The 20,585-nt window shown below is 41.7% G+C and overlaps 1 protein-coding gene across 4 annotated transcripts in view; it reads right to left on the bottom strand.

The window, feature by feature from the left end:
- DOCK9 (dedicator of cytokinesis 9) overlaps positions 1 to 17,988 on the bottom strand; it is a 116,852-nt gene extending 98,864 nt beyond the window's left edge. For all 4 annotated transcript variants that reach the window (XM_032100112.1, XM_032100108.1, XM_032100105.1 and 1 more), the window contains exon 1: positions 17,753 to 17,988. In XM_032100112.1, the coding sequence (XP_031956003.1) occupies positions 17,753 to 17,866 (114 nt within the window). In that variant the 5' untranslated portion in view covers positions 17,867 to 17,988. The remainder of the gene's footprint in view (positions 1 to 17,752) is intronic.
- Between the last annotated feature and the right edge of the window lie 2,597 nt (positions 17,989 to 20,585).

Raw genomic sequence — 20,585 nt, forward strand, 5'->3', positions numbered from 1 at the left:
AAGCAGAAGTTAGACCATTTCTCGTATTGTAAGAAATACCAATTGTTTTAAGGCAGTTCTGCTAATAATGAACAGCTTTTTGATGAGGGAGAACAAAGAAGGTCATGGTGAAGAATTTGGCATAAATTCTACCATGAAGGACAGAGATACTTCGTACATAACCATGAACCTTGCAGAGCAACGTCTCCCTACCTATCCTACCCTCTTTGAAAAGAAGAAGTAGGTCAATGAGGGAAATGCAGTGCTCCATTCACTAAGGCTGGATAAAGACATCCTTGCAAACATGCAAGGGAAAACAGTCCTGGGAATTGCCACAGAAGGCACTCCCCAAAAATACATTCAAGTTAACTGTTTCTAGTGCAGAAGCCCCCTTCACTCCCATCTGAAATGTAGGATTACAGAGACCTGACAAAGTTCAGGTGACAAACACAATATCAAAAGTTAAGAGATCATGAAAAGGAAGCACTGTTTAGAGGGGTTTCCATGCAATTTCAAAGATTTCATAATAGCAAATGCCTCTAGCAAAAAAAAGAAAAAGTAGCTTATGCCTTAAGAGAGTATGAGAAAAACACGTCAGTTAACAAGAAGTTATCATGTACTAGACAGTTCTTCCAAATGTCTAGAAAATTACCTTACTTGTAAAATACTAGGTAGGTTGCCGAGAAACAGGAAGACAAAAAAATTTAATTTGGAAAGACAAACGTAACAGAACTATATTCTAAGTCAAGTTGGAAACAACCCTGGGAGGTGTTCTAATTCAAAACCAATTAAGAGAAAATTTAATTCCAACTATATCTTGAATAAATTTAGCATCATGTTTCTACAGTATTTTAGAAACAGCAACTGAAACTGACATGGAGCAACACAATGGTAACACAAATGACATGAAAAGCATCCTCATTACAGTCTACGATTTCCTCATGAGGGGAAGAGGAGAGGCAGACACTGATCTCTTCTCTGTGGTGCTCAGTAACAGGACTCGAGGGAATGGCCTGAAGTTGTGTCAGCAGAGGTTTGGGTTGGATATTGGAAAAAGGTTTTTCACCCCAGAGGGTGCTTGGGCACTGGAACAGGCTCCCCAGGGAAGTGGTCGCAGCACCAGGCCTGAGAGAGTTCAAGAAGCATTTGGGGAATACTCTCAGGCACATGGTGTGATTTTTGGGAATGGTCCTGAGCAGGGCTGGGAGTCAGACTTGATGATCCTTACAGGCCCTGTCCAACTCAGCTTATTCTGTGATTCTGTAGTTCCAAATAGAGCTTGAAAGGGAAATAATTACGGGGACATCAGGGGTGGGAAGAAGCCACAGGGAGGAGGAGAAATCTGAATAGTATACAATGCAGTCTGCCAACAAACAGAAGTTTTATTAATTTTGTGCGAAGTGGAAGTTTCCAGCTTCATTAAGGAGATTCCTCGAATTGCAATGAGCAACCACAGAAGCAGTGACCATCCAGGCAGCAGTGTGACACAATGTGATATTATTCACTTCAGTATCACATCTCAAAGTGAAATGGTGTTGTGATTTAGTAATGGTATTCCCCAATTCCATGTTCCCACTGAAACACTCCAAACCATGCGCTGCTCATTCACTGCCCCCTTCCCTTCTGCTAAGTGGGTGGCTGGAGAAGAGAACTGGAGGCATAAAGGTAAAGATCACAGGCTGAGATAAGAACAATTTACTGGAAATTACAGCAACTAAATAAGAAAATAGTAACAGCCACGATACTAATAAATAAAAGTGTACAAGAATCACACGATTGCTCAGCACATGCACCCAGTAATACCTGAACCACCGCCACACTACCCCCACTGCAAGAGACCCCTTCCCCTGACCCTGAAAAATGATGTAAGGTGGTATAGAATAACCTCTGGGAACCAGCCACGCCCCCTCCTGGTTAATGCAAATATTAACCCTATCCTGGCCAGAACCAGGACAAACAGGAGACGGGAAAAATTCTTAAAAAGTCTTAATCCAATGGTAAAAAAACCAAAGCAGAACAAATCAATATATGAACAAACCCACACTGTATATATGAGCAGCAAGCTGTGAATTGCAAACTGCTTTTAGCTGAGCCTGGGTTATGGAAAGGTCTTTTTCCATAAGGCAGAGAGTGAAGAGGAGGGACATAAGGCTATAAGGAGAAGACAACACTAATGCCTGTCTTTTCTATGAAAAAGGGCCTGCACCAGAAAGTATGCAGACTTACAAGCTATTTGCGTCAGCCAAACCACCCATTTATATGGGGAGCAACAAGCTCCTCCCTGCTATATACTATATTCAATCTGTACTGACTGCACCATTAGGACAAAAAAAATTAATTAGCTGTGTTAGCTCCAGATTGTTCAGAATCATGTATTTTTGAGACATGGTCTTTTGGAAAAGTGATAAAGAAGCTCTAGTTTCCTTCCAAAAACCAAAATTGCTTTAAGGGTCTAACCACTCCTCTGATTACAGTAAATTACTAATAACCACTTCGCACTTGGGAACCGGAGGATTTCAAATCAACATGTTAAGCAACCCTTTGACAACCAAATGAGTTCCAAGAAGCATAATGACCAGGTACAAATTAAATGTGTGTTAGCAATCAGACAGTTCTAAACAATGTTTACAAGTTTCCATTTGAAAATGTTTAACATATATGAAGGTTAGGGAATCAACCTGGGTTGATATAAAATCTTCAGCTCATCCTGTAAAATTCTCACTATCAAAATGAGACCTTAGAGGCTCTTAGACAGAAAATGAACAGTTAAGATGATAGAGATCAAACTAGGGAGACCTTCCAGTTGAACGTGTTACTACAAAACACACTTCTGTCTTCAGAACAGCCACTGCTAAAGAAAACACTTCATAGAGATACAGGCCCATATCTGCAAGAGAACATACTTTAGGCAGAATTCAAGCACCCAAGTCCACATAAAATATCCTTAAGAGCCACAAAAAATATCCTTAATCTCTTGAGATATTAGAAGCAGGTACTTACATTTTTACCTACAAAGTTGTCCATGACATTTAAAATGCCCAAACTGATGCCATCTTGACACGACTGAACATCTGGCTCCTTAGAGATCTTACCCCATCCTGACTGAATTCCGCTTTCCACAAAACATGACAGTGTTTGTAGGTGGAGCACTACCTCTCATCTGGCAGTTGCCTGTATATTGGCTCAGAACACTAGAGATGGGTCCCTAAAGCCCCCTCAGTCCAGAGATTAACATCACTTGGTATTCTTTGTAGTGCCTTAACAATCCAGTGACAGTATTTCAAAGGCAACATACTTGCTTCTGCCTGAAAAAGCTGTGCTGCAGGAAGGAACTGAAGATCCAATAGCCCTGCAAGAGTAAAAAGAAGTGTATGTAAAAGAGTTCATACTTAATAGGAGTGTTCATAGAGGACCAGAAAGTTCAGGTTCTGGTTCCTGTTGCAAAAACTGTTTCTGCAATGATTGCGCACGCAGATTTCATAGAAGAGTTCTACCAGGTAATTCTCTTCAAGAACTAATGTTTCTTCAGAAAGAAGAAACTATGCTGAAAGTTTCTTTGTGGCCACAACAGTGAGTTTTATTTTGTCTTAAAATTCTTAAGCACTTGACTTGTCAAAACTAGTGCAGAGCATGTGTTTGAATATGGATTCTTGTTAGGAACCCTCATGTTTGCTCTCCAAAATGGTAAGGAGGATATGGAAAACTACAAGCTGGTCAGATTCACTCCAATCTCCAGGAAAATTATGATGCAAACCCTCCTGGAAGCAATTTCCTGACATACAAAGAACGAGAGATATATATCAGTTCCAAGTAGATCATATGGATTCACCAGGGAAGAATTATGCCTGACCAGCCTGTTTGTCTTCTGTGATGGGATGGTTGGTTCTGTGGACTAGGAGATAGCAATGGACACTGAATACTGTTGGTAAAAGAATGCTTCTGACACAGTCTCCCACAGCATCCTTGTACCCCAATTAGCTAGATGTGGTCTGCATGAGTGGATAAGGATGACATCCTGTTGAACAGCGAGTTGAACATGCTGAGCAGGCTTCTCAGTGCAAGAAAGATAGTGACATATTGGACTGAGTCTAATGGAGGGCCATCATGGTGTTTCATGTTGAGAAAAATATAAGAGATCTTGCATAGTTCAGCCCTAAGTGAAGGCTAAAAGGAAATCTTATTGCTGTTGCAATACCTAATGGGAAGCTAGAGAGAAGAGTCAGACTGTTCTTGAAGTACAGTCATAGAACAGGAGGAAATGGACACAGAATACTCCATTTGCATAACAGGTTTATTTACCTTTTTTTTAACCATGAAGGTTGACAGCTGCTGGGGTTAAAGTATCTCCATCCTTGTGGATATTAAAACCAGATTGTCACAGTCTCTGAGAACCTGCTCTAACCAGATCTGTTTTGAGAACCTGGATTGCACTAGGTGACTTCCAGAGATTTGCATTTCAGCCAGTGTACTTCCATGATTCTGTGGTGGTACAGTGGATAGCCAGTAAAACAGCGAAAGATAAAAGCTCCAAGAGAATTCCGTCCTTCAGAAGAAAGCCAGTGTAGTACCCCAGGAGGTAGTCTTGAGAACAACATGGTTAAATTCCCATGTAATTTTGACTGAGCATCTGGACACTCAACTAGACCCTAGGAAGAGATTTGCATCCAACAGAAACAAAAAACTACCATTAAATTAGAAATAATGAGTATAGCACCAGTCTGAAGACCAGAGACAGTTTATCATTCATACAAGATGCCACTAATGTCAAAGACCACATCAAAAGTTAAAGGTAATGCTTATGAAAACTGGAGCAAGATTTAGTCTGTCCTACCTAGACAAGGTATTTTTTGTGTCTATTATGCCTTTTATATATTTAGAGAAGTGAGGAGGCATAAATGAAGCGACCTAAGAAACGCTATTTCAAACCTGACATGGACATATGTACACATGTGACGTGTTATGTACACGCTGATGGAGAGGTGCACACAGATTTAAAGCCCTTCTACTTGCAAAATGCTAAATGTCTTAGCTAATAGTTTTAGGTTTCATATTTGAGAGCTGCAGAAAGCTCAGTCTCTCACAGATCCATTCTTACATGAGTAACAATACACTTTGATCCACAGATGAGCACAGATGTATCTGTCAGTTCTGTGCCTTAAGTTCAAACTTAAATATACCTTGAGGGTAGACATACCAAGAACAGCCCAAAGAACTTTGGGAAGTTGTCCAAGCCACTCTAAACTGAATAAATGAGCATTTATTGCTAAGCATGAGACACAGAACACCTACCCCTCTTAACACTGCATGCCATAACATAGGATTTCTGATATTGAAATATGCTCACTGGACTCCATCTAGTGGTCACGTAACCTTCAGCTTTCTGAAGTTGAAGTGATTATTCTGGGTCTTAAGTAACTGATATGATAACCATAACAGAAAATTATTATTACCATTAGAGAGCTACAAACCAAGATGGTAATTATAGGATATTATTTCAGAAACACTGATGAAACCATGCTGGAATAAATAATGGTCAACAATACAAGAGACTAGGAAAAAAAATTAAAATCCAGTATTTTAGCAAGCTTACTGTATTCAGGTAAGAGCAGCAGAAACTTCAGGCTCAGACATCCTTTTTTTACTTTTAATTCATCTAAGAAGGTCATTCAGGTTCAGGTCTATCTCCTTTCTTTTGTTCCGAGCTCTGCCAGGAACAAGTTCCAACTTCCCCTGCAGGAGATGATTTGCTGCCAAAATATTATGCTGGATCTATTGTCCCTTGAACTTTATCAGCAAGACTGTATACAGCAGAATTATTTGATTTTTCTTTCCTATTAGGAACTTCATATTTAATGTGAGGAAAAACAGGATCATGTTGTATGCTCTGGCTGGGAAGAAATTAATGTAACGACCGTATTAAGCCATATAAAATACCAGGCAAATAACTCCAAAGTGATAACAAGCCTGGCAAGCAAGAATCCCAGGACAATTTCTGAAGGAAACTAGAATAGCACCCTTCAAATAATTATGATGTGTGCCATCTATTCATTAACCTGAATGCTCTTTTTAAACTCACTGACGTTTGAGGACCAACACAGATTTAAAATCCCTTTTGGACTAGCAAACAGTGAGAGTGTGGCCTCCTTGAACGTCCCTTAAAGACAAACATACTATTACAATTTTCATGTAAACCACCTACCAAATCAGACAACATGACACTGCACGTATTAGTGCCAGTGCAAGTGGGTGCAAATATGCCTGGCAGAAAGACGTCCAAAATACTTGACAACATCACTGTACTGGGAAAAATGAGACGTGGGCTAGATGAGATCGCTTGCAATCTTGTTTTCACAGAGCTTCAGTTCTGTATCATTCTACTGCCTGGCCATAGTCTCTTACCAACATGGCTACAAACAAGCCTGGAAAGGCATCAAGTGAAGGGCAAGCAGATTCTCTGTCAGAATCAGCACCCTGGTGAAGAACAGTCCTTCTTCTGAAACCAAGGGATATAAAAACCATTATGAAACATTAAAGAACAAAATTGCACAATGGATGGCAACCCTTCCATCACCTTAAAACTCAAGCCTCTTTTCTGAATATTGATACCTACAGTGCTAGCTAGCATTTTCATTTGACTTTTGATTTCTTGACAAACCTGTTAAAATGAGAACAAGAACTATCTTACTGACATTTACCTCTCCGTGGAAAACACCCAGCTCTTTCTGTGGAGCATCTACTTTCTCATTCAGGTATGTTTCAGCACTCCTTTCACCCTATGAAGGGCAGCTGTGCCTTGGGTAACCAGTAAGGTAGCAAGATCATCTATCTCCATGTCGAACACAAGCATCCAAAGGCAGTGGAGGCTCTGGATTTGCAAGCTGAAACCAAATTTTATGTCTATAAACTCAGCCACATTGAATTCCAGGCTCCTGAAATTAACTACAGTTTGGGTGTTATAACAAGTGAAATGTATTACATCCTGCACTGATGTAACCAGATCTTTAAATGCTTTCTCTACTTCAATTATGCAAGCATTATCTATGCTGATTTAAATTCTCCCACTCTTTGTTGGGAGAATAATTTTATAGTAGCCAAAATATAAGCTCCTATCTTATCTCTGAACTCAACAAGTAACTCCTCCCCACCCACAGAGTACCTGGAAGTACTAAAAACAGTTCAGTCTATGCCTCAAATTTCCAAACCTAGATCAGTATCTGTCAACATGCCATTTCTTTTTAAGTCAATAGCTACACCTGAGTATCAAAAAGCACCCAGAAGTAGACAGAGCAGCAGCTAAGGATTATTTATTTACACTGATGGATCTATATTACAGGCTTCTCTGAACTCTAGAAGCTATGGATCAGCATTACTCCTTCTCAGGTTTGTTGGGACTACATTTATGTGTTCACCTTTCTTGGTTTTTTTTTTCATTTTGGGTGGTTTGGCATTGTTTCTCTTGTTTTCTTTGGGTCTGGGGAAAAGTTGTGTTTTAAAGCATATTTAGGTAGCTTAGCTAATTTTATGTGAGGTCACTTGATATTTCCACTGCATGAACAAATGTTTCTTAGCAGAAGAAACTTCAGATGGGACTATTTGATTTTGACTTGTAAGGACTGTAACACTATTCATTCTTCCCTGAAAATTTCAAACAAGTTTAGAAGAGTGAGAAAATTAGTCTCATTTTGAAAATTAGTTTCATTCTGAAAAGTGACTAATTTTGTAGGTTCGGTGTCCCACATTTTTTATTTTCCAGTATTCTTTCCAAGAATTGTTAGTAGAAGAAACTTTTCATGAGCACTATAAATAGTTAAGAGAAAAAATGCCAGTCTAAACCACGTTTCCTTGATTTGCTAAGAATTATAAGGCTGACACTTTCTTACGGAACTGTCGTTACTAAGAACATTGTACACAAGGTCTGCTTTGCATTTAACCTTTCCACAGAAATACTGTGAATCTGATTTTTCAGGCAATGTGCAGTCTCAGCTGACATACTTCTTCCTCCTCCCAGTCTCCAGATTGAAAAATGATCCAGAACTTTCATGGGGCTTTTTTTTGGGTATCTATTTTTGTTGTTTTTGGGGGTTTTTGACACAATTGCAGGGGTTTAATTACAAATTTTGTTCTAAAGCTACCTTGGATCTTTTTCATCAGCTACTGAGCTGAAAAAAAATCTAGCTGGTTCTCTAGTGGAATGGGCCTTTCTATTCAGAGAGGGCTCCAATCCAAAACTTGGCCTGGACCCAGAGGTTTAAAACTAGAATTCCAGAAAAAGCCCCCATTAGCATTGACACCAATTAGTACTCCAGTCTGAATCAGCCTACAATCTGCTTGAGGGATGGATGTGCTGGAGGGAGCACAGCAATGGGCCATAAAGATGATTAAGGAATTGGAGCACCCCTCCCATGAGGAAAGTCTCAGAGAGTGGGGACTGTTCAGCCTGGAGAAGGCTCAGGGGAATCCCGTCAATGCATATAAATACCTGCAGGGAGTGCAGAGAGGGCAGAGCCAGGCTCTGCTCGGGGCTGCCCAGTGGCAGGACTGGAGGCAATGGGCACAATCTGAAACACAGGAGGATCCCTCTGAACATCAGGGAACTGTTTGCCCCTGTGAGGGTGACCAAGCACTGGCACAGGCTGCCCAGAGGTTGTGGAGTCTCCATCCTTGGAGATACTCAAAAGCTTCCTGGCCATAGCCTTGGCAACTGGCTCTAGGTGACCGTGCTTGAGGCAGAGGGTTGGACCAAATGACCTCCAAAGGTCCCTTCCAGGCTCAGGCAGCCTGGGACTGTGTGACAGAACCATGGCATTCCTTTGCATCCCATCCCTTGGAGAGATCTGTCCTGCTGCCTTTTCTTTTTTTTTTTTTTTTGTTCTGGATATTCACCACTAGGCCCAAGGTAACACTGCCTTACACGGAGCCCTAGTCACAGAATGGAATGGTTAGTTTCTCCAGCCTGAGGTGCCAAATCCAGACTTTTTAACAATGACTTTTGGTTTCTTTTTCCTCATTTTTCCCCTCACTTGGACTGCCAGGAATCTCTGGACATAGCAGGAGAATGCAGAAGACAGTGCCTGGATTCCCCATTCCTTCTCTCATATCTGATCCATTGAGCACAGAGGAGATGACAAACTGTTCTAACAGATGCAGCAATCCATCCTTACGCTAACAAAGAATCCCATCCCTCACTCTTTGCAGTCAGATTAAGACTTTTTATTTTCTTAATGTATCTGCAGCAAAGCTGCTATTTCTCCCAACTGGTCGCAATGGGAGTGTACGTAGAAGACAACCCCCAGCAACAGATGTTGGATTTCTCTGACCAAACCTTTGTGGTCCACAAGAGTTTTCTTCATAAAACCCCATTCAGAGCTTCTGATAAACTTTCTGAAGACCTTTAGACAACCTAGTATACTTTTTTCAAAGCAGAGTCCATTCTACCAATGAAATTCTAGGCCTTGCTTAATACAAGAAATCTAGTCCATTATGTTAAAAGGGTTAGATTTTAATGCCTGCTAATTTATTTCATTTTTAGTGCTAGAAGAAATCTCTATTTGAGATAATACATGCTCACTTTCATTCTCACAGAAAGACCTTTACTTACAGTAAAATAAAATTTAAAAACCAAAATCCCATAGCTTTCTCAAGATGCAATACCTACCACTACCTCATAGATTATTAAATTTAAGAGAGCAAAGAAATCAGTGCTTCTAGACCAAGACAGAATGTAAGCCTCCTTTCACAAACCTATCTATCTTCTAAATTAATGTCTTGATAAGCTATGTGACCAGAATTATTGGAGTATCTTCTCGTCTTTAGATGTAAGTTATTTCAAAAATATTTGAATGAGAAAAGCATTACATAATTCATGGACTACTTGTGCAACTTTACACCTTTTCTGCCTTGCATAATTAATGCTTTTCATGGACACAGACAATCTAAGGAGGGGCAAGGGAAAATGGATTTGTCTTTACTCTTGTAAAAATAATGGAGTACCCAAGTAAAATGAAGTACTTGAGACTGTTCAGTTTCAAAATCAAAAATAAACACTAGCTAAGGAATGAAGTTTTACATACATATTATTTTAATACATATTATTTTTTAAAGTCATTGCATTAGTAAATTCTTCAGACACCATTAGAAATTTCAGGTCTAAATAAGAGCTTCCTGAACACCAGCAAGGAAGATGTTATTACACCTCTTGTCTCCATAAAGAACCAGTGGCATCAAAACACCTCTAACAATTACAAAAATTCTTAATAAAAGCAATATAGGCAATACATTTCTCAGGAGACCACAATCAAGCTTCTTGCTGTCTTGAAAACTGAACTCCCCTTACTTGCTTCAACAACTTACGAATAACCTCTCATTATTTTTAGAGCAAACCCACACAAATTTGGCAGAATCTCAAAGTTACCTCAAATATACAAATATCTGGTTAAATTGACAAATTCACAAATTGTTGATCTTGCATACACATTCCTATCTCTGATGGTCATCTAATCTCAGGCACACACTACTCACAAGTGACCACTCAGCCCAATGACCACATATGCTTAAAAGTTACTTGAACATTTACACCTATGCAACAGAAAAAACTGTTTACACTAAAGGTCTGGTTTTCAAGATGAGTAGTTACAGACCTTTTTGAAGCATTTGCATTGAAGCACAATGCAGCATAACCAGTGACTTTTAAGTGAGGTATATGGGTGTCATGGTTTGAAGCTGGCTAAGTGCCAGGCCCCCACGAAAAAACCATCTACTTATTTTCCTCTGCTATAGTTGAGCAGAGGAGGGGGAATTGAAAACTTCATTTTCATGAGTTAAGGATTATTGAAAAAAAAAAAAAAAAACATTTTAAGGCAAAACAGGTTCAAAACTTAAACAGTATAAAGATTTATTATTAACAGAATTAAAAGTAAAAAGGGTAATGAGAACCAAAGCAAACTTTCAGAACACCTTTCTTTCCCAGTCCCTCCCTCTTTCCACCAACCATGCAAGGAAACAAAACATGGGGTTTTGGTCAGTATTTCACTTTTTTAAAATCTTTCTTCAGTATGCTTAAGGAAAAGACTTTCTTCTGCTGTGTCATGGGGTCCTTCCCATGGGAGATAGTTCACTGTGAACTTTTCTAGTGTGGTTTTAACTTCCACAAGCAACAGTCCCACCCCAACCTGCTGCAACGTGAGTCCCTCCCACAGGCCAAGCAGTCTTTCCACAACTGCCCAGCATGGGTCACTTTAGTTTGTGGGGTTTAGTCTTTTAAGGGTGAGCCGTTCTAGTTTGGAAAGGCTCTCTTCCTCTATCTCTAAAAGCAAGGGTCATCCCTCTCTCTGAGTTCCTCACCATATTACAGCTTTTTCAGTATCCACACGCTCCAGCGTGAGTACTCTTCTTCATGGGCTGTGCATGGGTCTCTGCACCCTCCCATACACGAATACATGAATTATAGGGGAACAGTTTGTTGTATTATAGTCCTCACCATGGCTTGGAGGAGAATCTCAGCTCTGCTGCTTGGAGCACCTCCTGCTTCTCCCTTTTTTTTTACCAACCTCAGTGCCACCATGTTGGTTTTCCTCACGCGTCCTCACTTTTCTTTTTTCTCTGACTTGCAAGAAGTTGCAGTTGAGAGGTTGATCTCGTCCGGGCTCCGCACCGGGGAATTGCTCACCACGTCTCTCGCTGCTGGCCATGTGGTGCTTGGCCAGCTGGCACCGCACAGCCGGCCCCGGCCATGTGGTCCTTGCCAGCACCACATGGGCACCTCTGGCCTCAGGAGAGCTCCGGTCGCGCGGTCCCGGCCTTGGGAGGGCTCCTGCCGCATGGTCCCAGGCAGCCCCCACCAGGATGGGCCCCGGCAAGCCGCATCACCACCCCTTGGGAGAAGAAAGAGAGCTTCCCACAATTTTTCCTTTCTTAAATATGTCATCACAGAGGCATTACCAAGTTGTCTAATCGGGCGGGTAATCTCCCCATCATCAGAGCCTTCAGCAATTGGCTCTGTGCCAGACATAGAAATTTCGAGCAGCTTTTCTCCCGCCCCCACCAAAAACCAGGCTATGTTAAACCAACACAATGGGTTTAAGTTTGTTGCACAAGATGTTTAAAAGTAATAATCACAGAGTTGTGAAATTCCCAAGTTTAAATGTAGATGTATGAGTTCTACTTCCATTGAGATAGAAACGTCCTGATTGAGGACTAAAGGAAATGAGTAGGAGGAAGAGAGGAAGGATAAGGCATGCTGTGATAGCCCATCTTGCTTAAGGTGGAAAACCCAAACCAGCATCATGTACATCTGACATTTGCTGTATTAGAAACAACTACTTATAAAGCACTTGTTCTTCTATCTTAAACATAATTATCCTAATCTAGCAGGAAAGAAAAAATTCTGGAAAATAACAAAGAAATAAATTGCAGCTTACAAGAATGATCTAATGCTGTTGAAAGTTTAAACGTCTACCTGTTCACACAGAAACTCAGCTGTCCTGTATTTTGTCTCTCAAATTGCCTTCCTGAGCAAGAATTTTAAAATTCAAACAAGTTTAATGGTATTTCTTAACAGAACATTTAGTACTGTAGTCCAGTCTCTGAATCTTTACAACCACAGAAATGTCTATCATACCAATAAGTCTTCTTTGCAGTATCAGACTTTCCAGAAATAAGTTTTCTAAGTGCTATCTTGTATCCAATCAAAAAGGTTTATATATACACTCTGCAAAAATAAAATTAGCACCTTTATTAAAAAGATCTTATTCTCTGTGAATTTTTATTTCCTTTACAAAAGGTAAGCAAACTGAAATAACTTCTTAGGGTTGAGTACCAGGCTTTTTCTCCCAAGTAAAGAAAGTTCAACAGTTCAGAGAGACTGAATTAGCATTACCGTTTTTAGTGTGTTCCTACAAGATGAAATATGTCATGGCAATGTTCATTGCCAGCAACAATTTTTCCTTTAAAATCTTGAGTATCAGTTCTCATCTCCCTGTCTTCACTCATCCCTTCATAACAATTTGCTTCTTCCAAATTCCTTATGTATACAATTTCACATTCCATTTACAGAAAGCTCAAGTTTTATCCATGTTTCCAGCTTTTCTGTACCCATCAGCTCTATAAGACTCCAGTCCTCCCTCATCTCTTTAGCATTACATACCACTTTCGAAATCCTACTTTCCTAAAGGAAGCCATCAACTCTCTCTTTTCAAGACACACAATACAACTGAAGTCTGGCAGTTAATGAGGATCCAAATACTCAGTTCATCATATACTGAGAAGCTGCTTTGGAGAGAAGCACACAAGCCCTCTTGATAAAATGATAAAGGAATCAGAAAGGAAAATGCCAACCCAAAATAAGTACTACCTAATCCTCCCACAATTTCTGGAGAAACACATGGCAGTAATACAGCATAGAATGCACCTCTCCATCTTTTCTTACAAAGTTGAGAGGTCAGGATTGGAAAGACAGAGTTGACGTAAGTTTTCTTGTAAAGAAAACAAAGAGCACCAGTGAATTTGAGATCAAAGAGGAGTAGGAGATCCAGGCATGGCCTTTTTGATACACTGATTTTCTTCCATGTCTGAAAAGCTGAATTTCTGGAAGAGTTTTAGAACTCAAGAGCTCCACCAGGTATCTGAACTTAATGGATAAAGCCCAAGACTGTCTTAAGATACAGTTCTAGACTTCAAATAATCAAAATCTATTTTACATATCCGTATCAAAAAGAAGAACTGTATAGAGCAATTTGGGAATCACTCAGATTTCATCCTATTTTCCCATATCACAAGTTTCTTCTGTACAATATTAATTTCGACATGAGAGAAACAACTTTTGCTGAATTATTTGGCATATTTAAACATTTTCATTATCTGAGTATTTGATAAAGGCATTTTATTGACAGCCAGGCAAAAGCAGATCAAATTTCATATGCCAAACATTATTTTAATTGCTTATTATCCTTAAATGTCAGCTCTAATATAGGTATATTATTACTATAAATAACCCTAATATAGAGTAATTTTGTCACTGAGATAAGTTATCATTAACATACCATTGAACAAGACACTGATCTGTATGCAACGTGCTTTGAGTAACTCATCATCATCATTTAAAGACATCACTTCCAATTATGCATAATACTAAAACTGCATTGAAAACTGCTCTTGGCAAGATTGCTGGTTTAAGAGACACACTTGTCATCCCCATAATCTTCCCTCTCAGACATAAACGTATTTGGGTGGCCAGAGGCATCAAATTAAGTCACATGACAAGTCTGAAGTCAAAACAACATCAACAATGCACAAGAGGATATTCAGCAAGGATGCTACTGTCAAGCAGAAAATAGTAAAAACTGAATCCAAATAATCAAGAAATACATTACGTGCCTTACAACACAGTGAAAAGCTGATTGCCAAATAACAAGATTTCATTTCAGCAAACCAAATTGTACTTGTTGGTTCAGCAAACTACATCTAACAGAGAGAATGTATGAGATGTCAAATGCTGACGAGAGAGCTTGCTTCATTCTGTGATGAAAACTAGCTTGGCAAACCACATCTGCTTCATGTTTTTTCACTACACAGTCAAGTTATTTATTCTGTCAGCTGGCTGAAAGTCTCTGACTTTTAGATCCAATGAAGAGCAAACTGAAAGTTTAAGATATACCACACTATCCTACTGCCATGCTGTTTTCAGTTCGCTTTCATCAATATAATCTCAAGGACATTAATAAAATGGAAAAAAAAAAAGGCATATTTTAGTAATGTGATCTAATAAACCTCATTTAAAGATGGGCAAAGCTTTTTTTTCCCTTTTTAACCTAGCCATACATTGTTGATTGTAAAAATGGATGGAACTGTTAAACAGTAGCCACAACAGCAACTTATAGAATCTACTCAAGATTCTATAAGTCAGATATATTCGTAGTTCACATTTATCTGCTACTGCAAATAATGACTGGATGATCTGCATCACTGCACAGTACATTCTGCTGCAGAGATGTAGAGGCCAAAGCAATAGCTGCTTGTAAAGATCTGGACAGACCACCCACCATGAACTACTAATTTGAATTTATTCTTTCCTACCTCTAGATTCCACACAGCAAGACTAGTAAATGGCAAACACCTTCAGTAGTTTTTCAGTACTGGAAGATCTCAGCACTTGCTCATGAGCAAGTGATGACAGTAAGATCCCTTTAGTTACCAATGCTGAACTATGTTTTAAGCAAGACATTTTGTTGACAACCCAGTTGAAAAAATCCTGGGAAAGTGCTATATCAGAGAGGTTTGAGAGGCAGCTTTGGAAGGAAAGTGGGTCTCCTTTACTTTAAGGCCCCAGATTTGAACAGAGTATTCCACAACTACTATAATACTGGTAAGACTCCTGTTTTCACCAGGTCAGCCTAAGAGATTTTTCACATAACAAAGCCCAGAAACTCCAACAGCTAAGAAACAGGTCAACCTGTCAAACTTACAGATGCAAATATTTTTTAAAAGTCTTTTATAGCAAAGAACAATACTATCTCATCTAAATTCCTCCTTTTAAAAAGTACTGTTTCATTCCAAACATCAATGTTCAACAAAAAGAGTTACAGTATATTAACAGGAGGAAGAAAATGTAAATGGAAACCTGCAATTACTAGCCTTTTATTTAAACAGTGTGTGCACAGGAACACTGGAGTTCAGTGATAAAATGAACAGCATTCATGATAGTCAGCAAAACATAGCAGAAGGAGCAAAATATGGCTGAAATAGGAAAGTGAACTTCAGGACAAGACTGTATGTGAGAGATGGGGACTCAGCTTCATGCATCAAGCTAACATAAAAGGATCAAAAACCTGACATGAATGTTAAGTCACTATGAATGGCAAGTCACTACGTTTGCTTTCTAAAATATTGATGAAGACCTTAGCCAGATCAAGACAGTGCACCATTTTGCACCATCACTTCTTTAATCTCCATAAAATTCTGCAGAACATGCTGTTGTGACAGCATAAAAACAGCTGGGATATTAGGGCCTATCACCCTATTATATGTTTGGTCAACCTGAATTAATTAAAGATGCATATAAATATTTTCCAAGTCATTGACACTAGTCATAAGTGAACTAAGGAAAAACCTTCCAAAGGCAGAGGAAGGAATGGCAGGGTTGCAGACTACTGCAAAAGAAACATTTATGTCATGAAAATACCTAAATTTCTTTTGTGCTCTCCCAAAACGAAAAATATTTTAAAATACATATACTCTTCTTCCACAGTTCCCAATAAGCACTTGATCCCTGGAGAAGTGTTAATACATTTTGGATATTCACTCCATGTATACATGCTAACACCTTGTGGAAAGCTGTCAGTATCCAGGCAAACTCTGAACTATGCATATTAGGTCTTTTACAAATTCTGTGACCCATAAATAAGTAAAGAGCAATTTAATTTTAGAGTGAGTTTTTTAAAAGAAAGGTATTTGTCTTTCAGTCACAGCTACAGCATTTGTTACTCTCCCAACACACGGCTATGACAAGACAGTGTCCCAACAGGAGGCTTAAAAAAGTTAGACAAGATTATACTTAGTATTAGCAAGAGCAAAGAACAAAGGACAGATCAGCTTCCAGTATCAGGAATCTCAGCACCAAAACTTCTTCACTTACACAGAGATAAATGCTTACTGAAACACTTCCCTTGGAGATAACAAAACCACAAGGAAAACAAATGCATACCATGAATAAAAGTCCCAGGAGAGAAGCCCTGAAAAGTCTTACTGAGGCTGTTTAAGATGTCACCACCCGCTGCCTCCGTACAGCATCTAACAGAATCACAGAACCGTTAGGGTTGGAAAGGACTTCTGGAGATCATCTAGTCCAAACGCCCTGCTGAGACAGGGTCACCTGGAGCAGGTGACACAGGAACACATCCAGGTGGGTTTTGAATGTCTCTAGAGAAGGAAACTCCATGACCTCCCTGGGAAGTCTGTTCCAGTGGTCTGCCACCCTCAATGGAAAGAAGTTCTTCCTCATCTGGAGGTGGAAATTCTTGTGTTTATGGCCACTGCTCCTTGTCCTTTTGCTGAGAACCACTGAAAAGTTTGGCACCATTCTCTTGACACCTGCCTTTGAGATATTTACATGGACTGATGAGATCCCCCCTCAGCCTTCTCTAGACTAAAACACCTAGTTAGTTTAGACACCTGTTTACACAAATTTACTTTCAGCAGTTTAAATTAAATGAATGCGCCCAATTGTGCACTGGAGAGAGCAGCAACCATGTGCTAGCACGGTACAGGACAGCCGGGATAAACAACACACTAAAACATTCCTGCTACACTTGCCAGCGTTCATCTTCCATTCTGCACAACATAACAAAAAACTGCATCTTAGTTGTAAAGAGAGTAAAGCAGTAGCAAGATGAAAAATCACTTTTGCACCGCTATTTCGACACACGCGAAAGCAATTCGGTCCCGTCAGGCCGGGCGCCAGCTGCTCGCTCCACAAGTGAAGAGTTTGCAGGGGGCGGGCGGGAGCGCCCAGCCGTGCCCGCCGGGCGCCGCATCCCACGGCGGGCGCGCTCCCCCCGCGGCCGGGAGCGTGCCCGCCCCGCCTGCGGCGGCACCGCACCTCGCCCCGCCGCAGCAGCCGCCGGGGCAGCCGAGGAGCCGCAAGCCCGCGAGGGATCAAAGCCCGCGCCGCCGCCGTGACAGCCCGGCAGGGATCAAAGGGCCCGTCTCCTCCTCCGGGGCCACCGCCGCAGCCCCGCGAGGCCCCGGGCCGGAGCCTCGCCCGGGCCGCCGCCGCACTCACCAGGAGGACGGAGCCGCGCACCACCTCGGAGACGCTCTGCCGCAGCTCGGCCGCCGTGCCGGGCTTGCTCAGCGCCCGCGTGAACTTCCGAGTCTCCGGAGCCACGAGTGCCATGGCTGCTGCCTCCGCGCTCCCTCCCTCGGCGCGGGGCCGCCGCTGCCCTCCCGGCGCGGCCGCCGGGCGGACGGACGGACGGACAGCCGGGGGTGACCGTCGGGGGGCGGGCAGGGAGCGCAGCCCCGCCGCCGCCGGGTGCCGCGGGCAGCCCCTCCCTCCCTGCTTCCCTCCCTCCTTCTCTGCTTCCCTCCCTGCCCCGATTGGCGCGGCCGCCAGCGGGGCGGGGGGCGGGGCCTGGCCGTGCCCACCTGTTCCCGCAGCGCCGCTCTGATTGGGCGTCGGGTTACCTGCCCGGCTGCGGCTCCGCGCCCTCATTGGCCCGGCGCGGGCCCGGGGCCGCGGCGGGGCGGGGCCGGCCGGAGCCGGAAGTTCCCGCCTGGCGAGCGGGCCCGCCCCGGGCGGGAGTGGCGGCGGCGGCGGCGGCGGCTCCGTCGCGGTAGCACGGGCGGGCTGTGCCTGCCCGCGCTGTGCCTCGGCGGCTGCTGCTCCTGCTTGTACTTGCATAGGGGAGGGCGTGATCCTGCCCCTCTACTCAGCCCTGGAGTGCTGTGTCCAGTACAGTACAAGAGAGTCCTGGAGTGGGTCCAGCGGCGGGGAACAAAGATGATGAGGGACTGGAGCATCTCTCTTATGAGAAAAGGCTGAGGGAGCTGGGCCTGTTCAGCCTTGAGAAGACTGAGACAGGACCTCATCAATGTCTATAAGTATTGAAGGGTGGGTGCCAAGAGGATGGAGCCAGGCGCTGCTCGGTGGTGCTGAGCAACAGGACAAGAAGCAAAGGGCAGAAACTGATGCACAGGAAGTTTCACTTGAATATAAGGAAGAACTTCTTTACTGTATGGGTGACCGAGCACTAGAAAAGGTTGCCCAGAGAGATTGAGGCTTCTCCCTCGCTGGAGATATTCAAGAACCACCTGGACACAATCCTGTGTCATGTACTCTGGGATGAACCTGCCTGAACAGGGAGGTTGGACCAGATGTCCCACTCTGGTCACTTTCAGCCTTGTCCATTATAGGATCCTATACCTGTAGACACACATACACATACATGTGTATAAGTGAAAGAGTCCAAAACCTTGGGAAATGGGTGCTGGAGCTGCAGCACCCACAATGTGGAATGAGTGTGTGCACTGCTTGTGCATCCAACTTTTTCTCTGAGGTTTTCCGTTTTACTTTTTTATCCTCACAAATAGTATCTGTTTGTAGGTAAAGTTGCACATGTCCTTATGTGAGTAAGGTCCGCAAAGGTCATGAGGGGTCTCAAGCATTTCTTAGGAGGAGAGAATGAGGGAACTTGGCCTGTTTAGTCTAAAGAAGGGAAGACTGCAAGGGAATCTCATCAATGCATATTAATATCTCAAAGGCAGGTGTCAAGAGGTTACTGCCAGACTCTTCAGTGCTGCTCAGCAACAGGAGGAGAAGCAGTGGCCATAAACACAAGAACTTCCACCTCCAGATGAGGAAGAACTTCTTTCCATTGAGGGTGGCAGACCACTGAAACAGGCTGCCGAGGGAGGGTCACCTGCTGCAGGTGACCCTGCCTTGGCAGGGGGGGCTGGATTAGATGATCTTCAGAGATCCTTTCCAACCCTAAGAATTTGATTCTGTGATTCTGTAAAAGTGTAGATGTCTCTAGCATGCTTAATTACCATGAATTCCTGCTGAGAGCTTGGCTAGCAGCACCGCTGGAAGGCATGCAGGCATTAGACACGTTTAAATGCCTGGAGCATTTGAGAGCATTAGAGCTTGTGCACCTTTATCTTCTTAAGCACCTTTTTATATAAACTAACAATACTTCTCTACACTGAATATACAGCTTACCACTGAGGGAGGGAGGGACTGAGTGCTGTGGACAAGGGGTAAGGGGACTTACAGGTGGAAAAAAAATAGCACAAAGTGTTTGTGTCTGAGCATACATACTCAAGAAAACCCTGCTGGATAAAGGGCGTCTTTTTTTGGATGATTCACAGATACATCTGTAACTAGTAAGATTCCAAGTAATTGAGGTAATTCCTTCAGAAAGACAGAGGATAAAAAATGTTCAAATGCACAAATTTGTATCTTACCCAGAGTTTTTGTCCTTGAAGGATCTTTCCTACAGATACTCTGCAGACCTGCATCAAAGGCTCATTTATTCAAATGCACGAGCTGGGATTTTTTAGTAGGATATCTGTCACAATTTGAGTGTTCAAATTAGTTTATACCTTAAGAAAGACGTAATGTGCAGAGGGTGACTTGTCAGGCCCAGTAAAGATCACTAGAGTTTCTGTTCTCACAAATCCAAGACCTGGTGTGTCTATGAGTCAATGTTTAGGCTGATAAATCAGAAAATTGCATACTGATGAGACAGATTACCTGAATACAGAACTGGATGAGCATCTATGTAAACATTTAGCTAGAATGAGCTATCTTATGATTGTCTTTTTAATTTTTATATCTCAGTCTGTAGGATATGTCTAGATCTCAAACCACCACAAGTAAACATGCCCTAGATTTTATATAAATAATAGATTATTATTTTAGAAAATTAAATATTTTTTTATTTTCAGAGCTCTCAGGTGCTTTAAATTCTGACAATTCTGACCAAAACAAAAATAGTCTAATCTAGAGATTTTAATGGTTGCTTGAATGTAAAATGGCATAATTTAACTATGTTTGCATAATTTAACCATGTTTGTTATCTATAAATATTTCCCATGTATATTATGCATTTTGC

The sequence above is a fragment of the Corvus moneduloides genome, chromosome 2, assembly GCF_009650955.1.
Source record: "Corvus moneduloides isolate bCorMon1 chromosome 2, bCorMon1.pri, whole genome shotgun sequence".
Taxonomy (NCBI): Eukaryota; Metazoa; Chordata; class Aves; order Passeriformes; family Corvidae; genus Corvus; species Corvus moneduloides.